We start from the raw sequence: 15020 nt of genomic DNA, 5'->3' as shown, positions 1-15020 counted from the left end.
GCAGCACAAGCAAAAAGCAGTCTCTTGCTATATTCGAGACAGAGAGAGAGATTTAATGTGACACAAGCTTTGGCGGACTGAAGCCACTTCATTAGATGCAGGGAGCGTGATCTTCAGTTGACAGACAGACACAACCAAACCCGCACACAGTTGCAGAGAAAACAATGGGACCGAAGGTATGCAAGACAATGGCACACAACCCGTGAGGTTTCTGTTCATAGCCTATCGAGCATGGCTTATATAGATCTAAAGGGTAACCTTGAATCCAGATGAGGCGGACTACAATAACGTAAATTGAAATGTAAATGAATAAATCATAAAACCTCATGAGGTTTGTGATCCAACTACGACGGACAGGGTTGGGGAATGAGGGCGCGCCACTGGAGGAACAGCAATTCTGTCTGACAACAAACACCAGTACTTCTTGTCCCGTGGAGTTGGAGGAGATCTGCGGGGCTGGGATCCCTTCACTGGGGAGGCCACCGACTTGAGCCTGAGCCTCTGATGGGCGGCGGGCATGCGCGCCTCTGCCGTCCCTCCCCAGTGAAGCGTTGCGACACCGACATCTCCTCCCTTCCCTGTCCTCTATCAGCTCCACTCACAGATTACGCAACCCGGAAATCACCCAACGGCCCCGCTTTCTCCCTCGGTGTCTCTTCGTGCCCTGCTAGAAATACCCCAGAACCGTCCTGCCCCATCCCGCCTAGTCCTGCTGGCCCTTTCCCAGCTGAGGGTTTCTCTTCCCGATTCAGCGCCCGCTGCCCTGCCCAGAATCCCCACGTAACCTCCTCACAATTTTTCTCCTAAGGAAAACAACGACGAAAGGATGAGCCCGGGGCGAGTGAGTTGCATCATCTTGCACTGGGTGGGGGCTGCCGAAAAGGGGCCAGCCTCTCCGGTGAGGGACACGGGCCGGCGGACACTTGCTCCTGCCAGCCCCCCCGCACTCGAACATTCTCATCACTCGGAGTCATATAAAACAATCTGGAACTGTCCGCTGCGAACATTCCAGTTGGCTTCTTCTTAAAGGGCCACTGCCCGAATTCTTGTAGCGTCTTAAGGGTCCGCTCAGTGGCCTCTTCTTTCCTTCCTTATAAGAGAAGCCCTCAGTTACCATCACAAATGGGAACTTTCGTTTCTGTTAGTCCATTACAGTACTTTTATATGGGTATTTAAAATCGCCTGGAAATTTTTTCCCCTGTAAAGCGGATCTTGATTGCGAACGTCATCAGTTTCGTTCATTCTGGATTCAAGAGACTGTCAAAAAGATCCTTATGTGGTGGTTGGGTAATGAAGACATCTTCATGTTGCTCCACAAGACTATTTCGTGGAGGCTTCCTAGATGGCCTCACATGCCTTACAGTCTGTTACAGGTTCTTCTCGCCTAAACTAATTGGCTGAGATTTCATATATGAAACCAACTAAGCCCAGGTAGCCCATTGCTAAATTGCTTCCCTCATGGAAAGTTACTCAGGTCACAGGAAAACAAACACACGGACCAATTCTGTAAGAATTTCTTATGAGTGGATGGTTCTGGGAAATTTAAGTAAATTTATCATTGAGCTGTTTAGCAGGCAACTAAGACATTTCTATTTAGATAAAATTTTGATTGTATTATTCAGAGGATTTGGGTTTTTATTGTTGGGTTTTTATAATCGCAGTTTTCACAGTTTATGTATTGATTATAATTTGTTGTGAATTTTATTAATGCATGTTGCATGGAAAGTTTTTTTAAAAATAAAATAGGATAGAAAGTGCAAAATAAATACAAAATGAAACCAACACCCATCACATCATATCATAAATTTAAAAGATACAATGCGCAGAACACCAAAAATTACAGAACCATACAACGAATCCAATGTGCCTATAGTAAAGTATGTAGCATTATCAATTCGAATGGAAGAACCGGGCAGGTTGCCAAGGAAGTTGCCATGGGAGGTCAGTTATCTGGAAGAAATAGTAACTGGATTAATCCTAACCTAAATTTTATTTCTTTCTCTAAAGGGAAATCACTGAAATGGCTTTGTACATACGTCACAGTGGCACTGTGTACAAGATACGTGTATTGGTTTTTACCGGAGCAATGATGAGACTGGCCCCTGACGAACCTCTGACTGAATCTGGTTCCAATCCAGAGTCGACAACTGATAGAAGGAATTGCTTAAGCATCTCCTGGTATGTAACATCTTAGAAACTTTCACATAAATCTACTTGTCGAGATTTCCTCTGCAAGAATCGGCTAAAAGAACAGACTACTGTGTAAGGGTTGGGAGATTTTTTAAAAAGTGCAAACATTATATAAAGTCATCACAGATATTTTCAACATAACATTTATCATCAATGATAATCCCCACATACTTGTACCACTGTTTCAGACCCATTAACATTTTGCTCACATCTTGCGTTCCAGTGAAGAAAATACCACCACCACCCCTGCCTCGAACTATCGTGACAGCGTCATCCTGTCGCATCTCAGGTAAAAGAAAATCTGGAAGTTATGCTTAGAGGACCTGGACAACAGAATATGCACGTTCGCCATGTCGCCGCCCTGAAGACTTGCTCTCCTGCAGCTTCTCCAGTACAAGAGACAGCTCCTCCCGGGGGGAAGGGGTGGAGCTTTTCTGCCACTGAGCTGTCCGAGGCTAGAGTAGGACTGACTGAGCCTCTCTAGGCACTCGGGAGGTCTCCTCTCATCGCCTTTACCTTGGAAATGGCGGACGAAGAAAAGTACCTCACGGTGTCCGGAGAGCGCATCACGTTGCAGCGCCGCCGCCACAGCGCCTCCTGCCGGGAGTTCCTGGTGCGCTGCCCGCGGCTGCAGCTGCGGTCGCTCAGCGCAGTCACTTGCTCGGTGTGGCTGGTGGCCTACGGGCTCTTCGTGCTCTGTCAGGTACCGCACCGAAGAGGCCTCCAAGGCCCGCTCCCTTTCGCGGTTTCCCTCTTCGTCTCCTACGCCTGCTTCTGCCCTCGAAGGGGGTCCCTCAGGGGTTCTGCGAGCCATAGGGAAAGGGACCGCTAAGGGGTCCCGCCCCTGCAAGGGATGCACCAAATATTGCAGCCACCACTTTACCCCAACCGAGCACCTGCCCCCAACTTCTGCAGGCTCATTAGGCCTGCGTTTACTCGGCAGTAAGCGCTATTAATTTCAGGAGGGTTTAATTCTGGGGAAGGGAACATAAGAAGAGCTCTGCCGGATCATACCTCTGACCAAGTCTGCTGTATTGTACAGTGGCCAAGCAGTTGTTCTGCAGGATAGACAAACAAGGCACAGAACCAAGACTTTCTCCTGATGCCTGCACCGGTACTAGGAGGACTGCTGTCTCTGTGGAGGAAGGCTCTGTTCAGTCACCTTGGCTAGTAGTCACCAATGGACCTCTCCTCCTTTAAATCCATCTTGACTTGTGGCCATCACTGGGGGCTTTCCCAGGGCTACTGCTTGTAAGTGGATTTTGCTATTCTTACACAGTAAAAATCCAGTTGCAAAGTGCGTTATTTAGTGTGTGTGAACACACCCACTATATCCACATAATTAAATTTATTCCCTAATTTAATTACGTGTTGAGTAACAAAGTACTTTTGTCCTGAGTCTGTTGCGTACCAACTTCATTGGGTACCCAGGAGTTCCAGCATTATGGGAGGTCTATTACTATGAGAAAGAGAGAAAAAATCCTCTCTACCCACTTTCTTCATTCTCTACCGGTTCATAGTTTTATAAACTTCTATTATGCCCCCCTTAGTATGCATAGGATTTTTATTTATGCAGTTTTAATGCCACTTTTCAGAAATCTCTGTAGCAACATAGTGAACCACTAACAGAATAACCTTCCTTGGAGGTTTTTAAACAGAGGCTAGATGGCCATCTGACAGCAATGAGGATCCTGTGAATTCAGGGGGAGGTATTTGTGAGTTTCCTGCATTGTGCAGGGGGTTGGACTAGATGACCCTGGAGGACCCTTCCAACTCTATGATTGCATCTTTTACTACTTAAAAAAAGGTGTATCATACTTATCAGTTGAATAAATTTATTATTTCATTTACTTTATAGCCTGCCTTTGTCTCCCAGTGGGGACTCAAAGTGGTTTACATCATTCTCCTCTCCCCCTTTTTATCCTCACAACATTCCTGTGAGGCAGGTTAGGTTGAGGAAGTGTGACTTGCTCAAAGTCACCAAGCTTCCATGACAGAGCAAGGATTTCAATCTAGGTTTCCCAGATCCTAGTCTGACATTTTAACCACTACACCACTATTCTCTGTCTCTGTCTCTCTCTCTGTGCCTGTCTATATATGGGAGTGCACTCTCAAAAAGTGAAATCCCTTTTCCATATTAATCTCCCCATTCTTATTACAGCATTTCCTCTCTCCAGTCACCTCCTCCTACCTTCGTCATTCTGCAAAATATAGCTTCAGCACATTGAAAATCAAATCTATCTTGCCCAGTACCAAGAGAAATGGCACTGAACCAGTTTTGCCCATGTGAGTGGAAAGGTGCACTCTACTGTCTTCACAATTGTGTTAGAGCAAGAGACCCAACACATGCTTTGCAAAAGCAAAGTACCTGTGGGTTCAGGTCTGAGATTTGCCCAGCCTTTCTAGGCTCCCCTATTCCTGGGTAGAGAAGGTAGAGTTTTTAAAGATTTGCTATTTAGAAGGGGGGATTCTTTGCTATAACCTTTGTACATATCATGTGTTGGTATTTATTTATTTATTTAGGAGATTTATATTCCGCACTACCCTACAAGTGGGCTCAGGGTTGATTACAACATCATTGAACAATTAAAACAAGGCAATACAATAAAAAATCATTAAAACAGTTAACCTCATAGTTACAAACAGGAGACAAAATTGCTCACAAAATTGTGTACAGTACTATGTCCTATTTAACAGAGGGAAATATTGAAGCTCTGAGAGATCCCATCACATAATAAACTTTATTTAGCCCTACAGTCCAAAAGTACCGGAAGCAACTTTTTCATGGAGCTCTTTGAAGGCTAAAACTTGAATGTGGGGAGAGGATAAATTTGCTGTGGGAGGTCACAGTGTTTTTCCAGTCACGCCATCTGATTTAAACAGTTGGTTAATTAAGTTTTTATTGCAGCCCTGTGGCGCAGAGTGGTAAAGCAGTAGTACTGCAGTACTGAGGTCTGAACTCTCTGCTCACCCCCTGAGTTCGATTCTGGCGAAGGCTGGACTCACATAGCCGGCCCAAGGTTGACTCAGCCTTCCATCCTTCTGAGGTTGGTAAAATGATTACCCAGCTTGCTGGGGGGAAAGTGTAAAAGACTGGGGAAGGCAATGGCAAACTACCCCATAAAAAGTCTGCTGTGAAAACATTGTGAAAACAACGTTACCCCAGAGTCGGAAACGACTGATTCTTGCACAGGGGACCTTTCCTTTCCTAATTAAGTTATAAAAAGATTATGTAGGTTATTTTTTAAGTTATGCAAAAGTTCCCCAGGAGGAAGTAGTAAATGGGGGGATCCCTTTTGAAAACATGAAAAACAAAAGCCTGTACCTCTAACATTTGATGTGTCAAAACTTTTCCATGTCCCTTGTTTGGATTCTGATCAGCACATTCCCTGAAATGCCTGCATTGTCTATTGTTATCAGTTTTGATGTGTGTTTATATCACTGGAGAGTATATGTTCCATTATTATGAGAATGTATTTAAGTATACCTTTGTACAGTATTTTAGATTTCTATATAAACTCCAATCTCTCCCTGCCTGCTTTCACAATGGGTTAATGTATGGAATTTTTTTCTGCACCTTCAGACTGAATAGTTTCATTCCATGTAGTTATGGTTTCAGCTCATTGGTTAATTAGGCAGATATAGAACACTAGTTGTAGAATTTGATTTTAAATTCCTTGCTTGTTTACCATTACAGAACAGCATGGTGCTCTCTGCTGCTATATTTGTCACACTGATCGGTTTGCTTGTGTATCTGCACTTTGTGAGGATCGACCAGGAGTCCCTGCTGATTGTTGGCTCACTTGGAATACAGATGACTTCATACTATGCTTCTGGCAAAGAGAGTACAACTTTCATAGAGATGAACCAGGTAAAAGATGTGGTCATCAATGAAGCCATCTACATGGTAAGCTGCCCTTGTATTCTGTGTCACCACTCATTCAGAATTTCATCTCTTTGCTTTCTATATTCAGCATGCACAAGAGGGCAGAATTATATGCCCAGAAAGAGCTTCTAAAATTTATATGTCCAAAAGGAGATATAGAGGAGATATTGTAGAGGAGCCTCAGATAATGTTGAGTCCATTGGTGTTCTGTAACTACAGATAAAACTCATTTCTGTCCCATGGTGACTTTTCTTCTGAAATGAGAGGACCCTGAGTAGGTCCTCTGCAGCAGATCTGATTGGGATGCAGAAGTTGACTGTGAAGTGGGGGTTAAACTCTTGAGTTATCCAGGAGACAAATTTATCGACCCTTGTTTCTCTTCTAGCTTAGAACAATCTCCATGGTGGCACCAGATTTGCCAACCATTCTCGGATATAACTATCTTGGAAACCCTTCAGTAGCCATTTTTGTAAGATGTGGTACCCTATTGCTGATCACTTTTGTGGTCAAGAGGGGGAGAAAGGGAATGGGGGACAATGGAGAAAGTATGTTTACTTGTTTCTTCATGTGGTGGTAACACTAAAAAGGTTAATGAGTGCTCACAGTGTTGTTGTAGTGCCTAGTACCACTGGCCAGATCCTAAAGACAATCTACTAGAAAAACTATGCTCTATTTTGGTGACTGAAGGAGGTTTGGAAGTTCTTTTAAAGGACTATTACACTCTAAGATGGAGGGGCTGTGGCAGTACAGGGAGCATGCACCTTGCATGCAGTCAAATCTCAAGTTCAATTTCTTAGGGTTTTTTTCTTTTCTTTCTCTGTCAAGTCACAGTTGATGTATGGTGACCTCATAGGGTTTTCAAGGCAAGAGTCATGTAGAGATGGTTTGTCATTGCCTGCCTCTGCATAGCAACTGCCTTGGTGGTCTTCCACCCACATCTAACCAGGGCTGACCCTGTTTAGCATCTGAGATCTGACAAGATTGGGGTAGCCTGGGCTATCCAGGTCAGGGCTCATTCTCTGGTACCCCATTGGAAAACATCTCAAGTAGCAAGTGTTGGCAAAGACTATTCTCTGCCTGAGAAGATGGAGAGCCACTACCAGTCAGAATAGACCATACTGATCTGGGTGGACCAATGGTCTGGGTTGGTATAAGAAACCTATGTTTGTTCATATTTTGCACTACCATTTGAATGCTATTGTGAGCATACTGACAAATGATAACAACCTCTCATGCTGGAGTTTCATTTATTTTTAAAATGATAAGATTGAAGCACTTCTCCTGACAAATTTCTCATTGTTCTATTCTATTTGTGTGTTTTTCTATTTTTGTAGCAAAAGGTTATCTATTATCTATGTATTCTTCTTCAGGATCCTATAGAACCTCATGTAGTTTCTGAGGTAGTGCCACTGTTTCAGGTGAGTTCAAATCTAGGGAGCTTAATTTTTCTTGCTTGGAAGCATGCATTATTATTTTTTTCCTTGTTGGGGATGTCACTCACAGATGTTTGTTTTTGATATTTCTTCACTGGGGGAAGTACGCAGGTATGTCATAATAAGTGTAGCAAATACATGTTGCATCATGTCTTCTAGCCTTGACTGTGGCCTTTTTCTTCCAAAATTCTAGGCAGTGTTATAGAGCATTGCTTCTTATCAACCCAGTGCCCGGAAACATCCCTGTATCTTAGTGTGAAATTCATTGACTTGCAGTAACAGCACTTTCAACTGAGCAGTGACATGCTCAATTGAGCATGGATTGACTGCTGAACTTTCTAGGTAGTTGGTTTTGCACAGGTAGGTGGGGCAGTAACCCTTCTCACCCTTTGGTGCATTTAACTCCTAGTTTTTCTCAGTTATGTCACCTCTAAAGAATACAATTTACCACCCCACTGAGCCTATTAACACTTCTAAAATCACGTACAGAATTTAACCTGCTTTTCTATGAAACTCACAATGGCCCCTTTCATAAAGATAGGCTCCAAATGGACTTTATACTGAAATGCTTAAAAGTCACTAGAACACCAGGGGAAAGGACAGGATGGGGAGGCTAGAAATAAAATACAGACAAATTAACTTTTTTATTTTCTTACTTTTTGTTCTAAGCAATAGTAGAAAGTACCATTTAGTGCCTATTCTTCAGTGTTAATGTTGATGGAGCTATTGTTTATTTTGTGGTTCACCATATCACATTAATTTGAGATGTTAAAACTTGGCTCTTCTTTCTGTTATTTTTCACATTTTTGCCATGCCAAGTTTAAAAACTTATATCTGCAGCTGTATTGAGCATTAGGACAAGAATAGTTTAAATAAACAGTTCTATAAGATTGTAACAGAAGTCCCATAGGCGGTACAAACACCAAATATTGACCATAATGGGAAAGATTGTAGGATGGACTAAGCGATTTTTGAATAGGCATAAAAATGAAGGATGATCTTATGAATATGTACAGCCCATCATTGTCTAGTCAAAACCTTTCTTGTATTTAGGAATACAACCAAACAGATGTATTTTCATTTATTAAATTTCTTAGAATAGCTATATCCCATATTTCTATAAATGTGGAAGATAGCATTAATATTCATTAAACTATTTTATACATTTCAAACATAAAAGTTATTAAAAAAATCAGCATCCACAATGAACAAAAGCTCAACAGATTTCAGAAGAAACTGCTAGAAAATAAAACTGCCTTTCTACAATCTGAAAGATAAATATGATGGAACCCACCGTACTTTTCTGAGGAGGATATTGCTAAGGTAAAGGATAACCACTTAGATGGCCCTATTTCTAATTGCTGTCTACCTCACCTTTGGAGATATCCCGTTCCTTGGATGATGGAATGGGGAAATAAATAGGAGAAAAGATGGTCTTTCGAGTACTGTGGTCCCTAGGCTTTTAAAGGAACATGTCCCAAAGCATGGGGTCTATTCACAGTATTATTAGTGGCTATAATTTTAATATTTTAAAAAATCAGATTTTTGTCTAGAAAATGCAAATTACACAAAAATGAAGTGAGAAAATGGGACATATGGTGATAAAAGAAGATCACAGTGTAGTAGCTTTGGACTTGGACATAGGAGTCTAAGGTTTATGACCCAACTTAAATGACAAGGGTCATTGGGTGATCTTAAGTCTGACAATATTTTTGCAGAATATGTTAAGCCTGACAATATTTATGCAGGATATTAAATACCATGAAAGCAATTAGTTAATTTTGAGAATTACACATTACAGGAATGATTTTCTAATAATAAAAATCACCCACAAAAAAACCTAGGTACCACACTTTACTAATAAAGGTAAAATGTAGTCCCCTGCCTATCTATGGAACTGCCTTTCTCTGCATGTTCCCCAGAGAACACTGCATTCAAGGACACAATACCTACTGTCCATCCCTAGACCAGAAGAGGCCAGGCTATGTTTCACATGGGCTAGAGCCTTCTCAGTGGCAGCACCAGAAATGTGGAATGCCCTCCTGAAGGCCATAAGAGCCCTGCGGGATCTCTCTACTTTCTGCAGGGCCTGCAAGACTGAATTATTTCAACAGGACTTTAACATCTAAGCCAGGAGAGGACTGCCACCCCACATTGCTAAAGAGCTATGATTACTATAGGATCACTATCAGGAAAGAAAGAGCCCGTCTATATCGAAGTTGTACAGCACCATGGCATGTTTTAATTGTAATTGTATTTTATTGGTTTTAAACTGTAATTATAAATGTCTGAACTGGCCGTTAGCCGCCCTGAGTCCGGTTGTGGAGAGGGTGGGATAGAAATTTAAAGTAATAAATAATAAACACCAGGTCGTTACCGACCCATGGGGTAACGTTACATTAGGATGTTTTCTGGGTAGACTTTTTGTTATGGGGTGGTTTGCCATTGTATTCCTCAGCCATCTACTCTTTACCCCCAGCAAGCTGGGTACTGATTTTACTGACCTTGGAAGGATGGAAGGCTGAGTCAACCTTGAGCTGGCTACCTGAACCCAGCTTCCGCCGGGATTGAACTCAGGTCGTGAGCAGAGCTTGGACTGCAGTACTACAACTTACCACTATGTGCCACGGGGCTCCACACACTTTACTAGAGCAATGACTAAAAATGTTTTTATGCGCATTGTTTGATAGTTTGTTAGTTATGCAAAATATATTTAACATATACAGTGCTGATATATAGGAGAAGGGTTGGAGCTTAGTAGTAAATCATCTGCTTGGCATGCAGAAGGTCTCAGTTTCAATCCTCATCACTTCCAGCTAAACAGACGTGAAAGACTTGTGCCTGAGGCGCTAGAGGTGATGTGAAAGACCTGTGCCTGAGAGCCCCTGCTAGTCTGAGTAGACCTTGATGGAATGGTGGTCTGATTCAGTATAAGTTTGTGTCTTAAGCACAGTTACACCTGTCTAAGCCTGTTGACTTCACTGAACTTAGAAGGGTGTCGCTCATTTTAGGGTTGCAGTGATACTGTCTTTATCAATGAGTGTATTAAGCAGCACGCTTTAAAAAAAGATTAATGGTTCTTTTAATCATTTGCTGTTAAGTGACATGAATACTGTAGTGATTTAAAAATGCAGTGGTGGCAGTCTTGGGACAGAAGCTCTGTGGTCATAAAGCATGCACAGTACTAATGATAATGCTGGAACTTGTATTTTCCCAGCTCCAAATTAGACCTTAAAAAAAAAACTTATAGTGTTTGGTTGCATCATGAATTAAGCACTGTTTCCTTAAGAAAATTGTCCCTGGTTCAGAAGTTTCCAGCAAGGAACCCTACGCTAAATAATGTAGTTTTTCAGAGCACCACTGTACTGAGTTGAGATATCAGGTGCCTGAGAAACTCCATATCCTAGTGCTTCTAAGATCTGGGACACTGTCACGGACATATTTAGCAGCATTTCAGGTGCTAGGGCAGGGGTGGGGAACCTTTTTTCTGCCAAGGGCCATATGGATATTTATAACATCATTTGCGGGCCATAAAAAATATCAATTTAAAAAAAGTGCTTCACCGAGGGAGAATGATTCACGCCAGCAAAATTAATGCAAATAATTATTTTTCTATTTGAAGTCATGTGGGGAGAGCCTAATCTGGCAGACAAACATACATACACACCCCTGGCCTGCCGCCCTAGGCAAAAGCCCAGCAGGAACTCAGTAGCATATTAGACCACATCCCCTAATATTAGCATATTAGGTCACACCCTCATTATATATTAGGCCACACCATCTGGGATAATCAAGTGCAAATTGAACTGTGACAGTAACTTTTCCTTGCCCTGCAGCAAGTCTGGGCCCTGTGATCCCCGCTTGGCCCTGGGGAGGCTGCTGCACCGTGCGGCTGGGCCCCACGATCCTTGCTGGGCAGCCAGACCCCAGGGAGGCTGCCACATGGCCTTCTATGTATCTGTCCAGCAATCCCTGAGGGCCAAACCAAGTGACCTCGAGGGCCGTATATGGCCCTCGGGATGGAGGTTCCCCACCCCTGTGCTTGGGAGTAATAGAAATCTCACTGAAAAGCATCCTAGGATGGGGTAGGGATGTCTTTGGATTGTTTCACATTCCTAGAAGAAGAAGAATTGCAGATTTATACCCCGCCCTTCTCTCTGGATCAGAGACTCAGAGTGGCTTATAATCTCCTTTATCTTCTCCCCCCACAACAGACACCCTGTGAGGTGGGTGGGGCCGAGAGGGCTCTCACAGCAGCTACCCTTCAAGGACAACCTCTGTTAGAGCTATGGCTGACCCAAGGCCATTCCAGCAGGTGCAAGTGGAGGAGTGGGGTATCAAACCCGGTTCTCCCAGATAAGAGTCCACACACTTAACCACTACACCAAACTGGCTCTATTGTTGTCATTTTTTTCCTAAGCCCAAAGAACACATTTCAAAACTGAGTTTGGGTTTCTGAAGGTTGTAATTGAGCTCAGGAAAAAGATTAGCTATTTCCATTTTTAAACATTATTAGCCATTTGTCAATTAGACTGTAGAAAATTTGTCCATTAGTGATAAGCAGGGGTATCAAACTCATTTGTTGTGAGGGTTGGGTCTGACATAAATGAGACCTTGTTGGCAGTGTTCCCTCCAAGCTGAGTTAGTGTGAGCTAGCTCACAAATTTTTAGCCTCCAGCTCACACATTTTTCTCTTAGCTCAGGAAAAATGGCCCCAAAACACACCTGCCTCACACACCCCGCCCACCCACCGCTGCACCCCCACCCATGGTGAGGGCAGGCACAGTGGCGGAGCAGAGGAGGTCTGCATGGGCTTCTGGCGCCTGCGCAGTGAGGTCTCGGGAGTGCCTCCAAGACTGCAGTGTGCTGGCACGGCTCACCTGCGGCTTCTGTTCAGCCTTCTTGGGCAGACTTGAGAAGGCTTAGCAGGGGCTGCAGGTGAGCCGCCTTGCCTAGCTGCTCTCGTTTTCAAGGCAAGAGTAGCCGGGCACAGGGGCATTCTCCTCTGAGCTTGGGTTCCCTCATGAGGGAAGCTGGGTTCGTTGGAGAGCACACAGCCACTCACTGTCCGAGTGCTCTCAGCTTCCCAGGTTTGCAGCCCAGGAAACTGAGAGCAGGAGGGAGGGGGTGCCCAGTGGCACCCCGTAGGCAAGATGGTGCCCTAGAAGAAGAAGATGACTGCAGATTTATACCGCACCCTTCTCTCTGAATCAAGAAACTCAGAGCAGCTTACAATCTCCTATATCTTCTCCCCACACAACAGACGCACCCTGTGAGGTGGGTGCGGCTGAGAGGGCTCTCACAGCAGCTGCCCTTTCAAAGACAACTCCTGCGATAGCAGCTATGGCTAACCCAAGGCCATTTCAGCAGCTGCAAGTGGAGGAGTGAGGAGTCAAACCTGGTTCTCCCAGATAAGAGTCTGCACACTTAACCACTACACCAAACTGCCTAACTTGCCTATTCTCACCCACTGGCCATTGCGATTGAGCAAGCCTGGCAAAGCAAGCTGTGATGCAGAAGGAAGCAGATGACAGCCAGTTGCTCGGGGCCCTGATAGGAGCCCTCCTGGGGCCTGATTTGGCCTTGGGCTGCATGTTTGATACCCCTGCCATAGAATTTTACCGTTCCAAGCAATTTGATGAACCATCTCCATTCTTTGAGAGAGATAATTTTTTCCTGGTTGCACTGTCTCTTTTTGTGTGAAGCTTCTATACTCCACCTTTTATTTACAAATTGCAACATTCTTCGGCCATTGAGTTTTTCTCTTTTTTACAGAGCTCCAAGCCACGCCTAGACTGTCTTGTGAAAGTGTACAAAAGTTGCCAAGAAATCTTGGAGCAGAGCAAAAAATCTTGACATCAAACTGTAACACAAAACCCTTATCAAGGTAGAAAATGTTCTACTTTGCAAAGATTTGTTAAAATATATGCAGAATGGCAAACATGCTAATGAACTTGACAACTTGATGGCAGTGGATCCTAATGGACCAGAGAACTGGAAACTGCAGTTGTGTTCTGGGCAGACTGAACATACTGTCTTGGAGAAATGTTAGGGGGGAAATCTAAACCAGACCCATCTCTTCTTTGGTCAACATGATGTTGTAAGAAACTTGACAATAATCTTCTTTTCTGTCAACAATTAACTCTGCTTCAGTGAACTGAAATCTACAAGGAAAGTTCAGCAGCAATGGGCTGATGAGTGCCATATGCAATCTTGCTCCTGTTCTTAATGCATGTCCGTGAACGAAGAGAAGCTGGCAGCAGCATTGAACTGTTTTCTGAGGGCTGATAATTATTTCATGGGGCCTGCTGATATGCAGGCTTATCATTAGCATTCTGTAATTGTTATCATGTGATTAAAATGCTTTGCTTTCTGGATTGTTATAAAAATAATTGTATTTTCACCTGCATTTACCTGGCTGACAAGTAGTATAGATCCTTTTTCTTCCTGGATCTCTTGAAAACACAAATCAGAGAGAACTGCATGAGGCCAATGACATTTCAGGTTCTCAGGTCTTAAGTAACAGTCTTACACAACCACACAGGAAACCGCTTTTGGAAGGAGGATTTCAAAAGTGATATGGCAGTGGATAGATAGGCGGAAGTTGCTTTTGCAAGAAAAAGCCATACAGTTCTCTCATAATTGGTATACAGTTTGGACTGTGGATTGGTAAGCTGTCAAATGGTAAAATCTATTCAGTTAAAAAAATATCTAGACTGTTCCACCTAGAGACTTGAGGCAGGTAACAACACTTAGCGCCACCTAAGCAGAATGTCACCCTTCTAAGTCCACTGAATACAACTAGAAGAATGTGGCTGTATATCTAACAGCCAAAGGAAAGGAAAGGTCCCCTGTGCAAGCACCAGTCGTTTCCGACTTTGGGGTGATGTTGCTTTCACAACATTTTCATGGCAGACTTTTTATGGGGTGGTTTGCTATTGCCTTCCCCAGTCATCTACACTTTCCCCCAGGCAAGCTGGGTACTCTTTTTACTGACCTCGGAAGGATGGAAGGCTGAGTCAACCTCGAGCCGGCTACCTGAAAACCCAGCTTCCGCTGGGGATCGAACTCAGATCGTGAGCAGAGCTTAGGACTGCAGTACTGCAGCTCAAAGACTGGCACTTATTCCGATAGGTAAATCTGGCTACCATTTAAGAGTACACCAAATCTGAGGGAATCCCCAAATTTGCAGAAAAATCTTAAGTTTAAAGAAAATAATTTGGAGATACCTACATCTAGGTAATAGAGATGCCCATGCATACACAAATGTTGCCCGCTCCCCCCCTCACAAAAACCCCCCAAACCTGCCAGAATTCAGATGGCATTTTGGGTTTCTGTAGCAACTTGAAATGGTGCATGAAAATGTGCAAGTGATTCAGATGGTGGTGGCAGCCACTAGGGAAGAAAATGTAAAGAGGGAGAGGAGCCAGTGAAGGAGAAAGTAGAGGTAAATTTCACCTTCCTTACAAACCTCAGAAGTCCCTTTTAAATATAGTTTTAATATGATACAA

At 43.4% G+C, this 15020-nt stretch overlaps 1 protein-coding gene across 3 annotated transcripts; it reads left to right on the top strand.

Annotated features, from left to right (window-relative positions):
• Positions 1 to 2671: 2671 nt before the first annotated feature.
• LOC132590612 (phosphatidylinositol N-acetylglucosaminyltransferase subunit H-like) lies at positions 2672 to 13898 on the top strand. Of its 3 annotated transcripts, none has more exons than XM_060263583.1 (4): positions 2672 to 2893; positions 5888 to 6097; positions 7411 to 7494; positions 13285 to 13898. In XM_060263583.1, the coding sequence occupies exons 1-4, from the start codon at positions 2714 to 2716 to the stop codon at positions 13363 to 13365; spliced, it is 555 nt and encodes a 184-aa protein (XP_060119566.1). In that variant the 5' UTR covers positions 2672 to 2713; the 3' UTR covers positions 13366 to 13898. The 3 variants fall into 3 exon arrangements, with proteins under 3 accessions (XP_060119566.1, XP_060119567.1, XP_060119568.1); XM_060263584.1 differs by having other exon boundaries at positions 2682 to 2893; positions 7447 to 7494; XM_060263585.1 differs by lacking the exon at positions 7411 to 7494 and having other exon boundaries at positions 2682 to 2893.
• The last annotated feature ends 1122 nt before the right edge of the window (positions 13899 to 15020 follow it).

The sequence above is a fragment of the Heteronotia binoei genome, unplaced genomic scaffold, assembly GCF_032191835.1.
Source record: "Heteronotia binoei isolate CCM8104 ecotype False Entrance Well unplaced genomic scaffold, APGP_CSIRO_Hbin_v1 ptg000334l, whole genome shotgun sequence".
NCBI classification, from domain to species: domain Eukaryota; kingdom Metazoa; phylum Chordata; class Lepidosauria; order Squamata; family Gekkonidae; genus Heteronotia; species Heteronotia binoei.
This window is presented reverse-complemented; position numbering and strand designations above follow the sequence as displayed.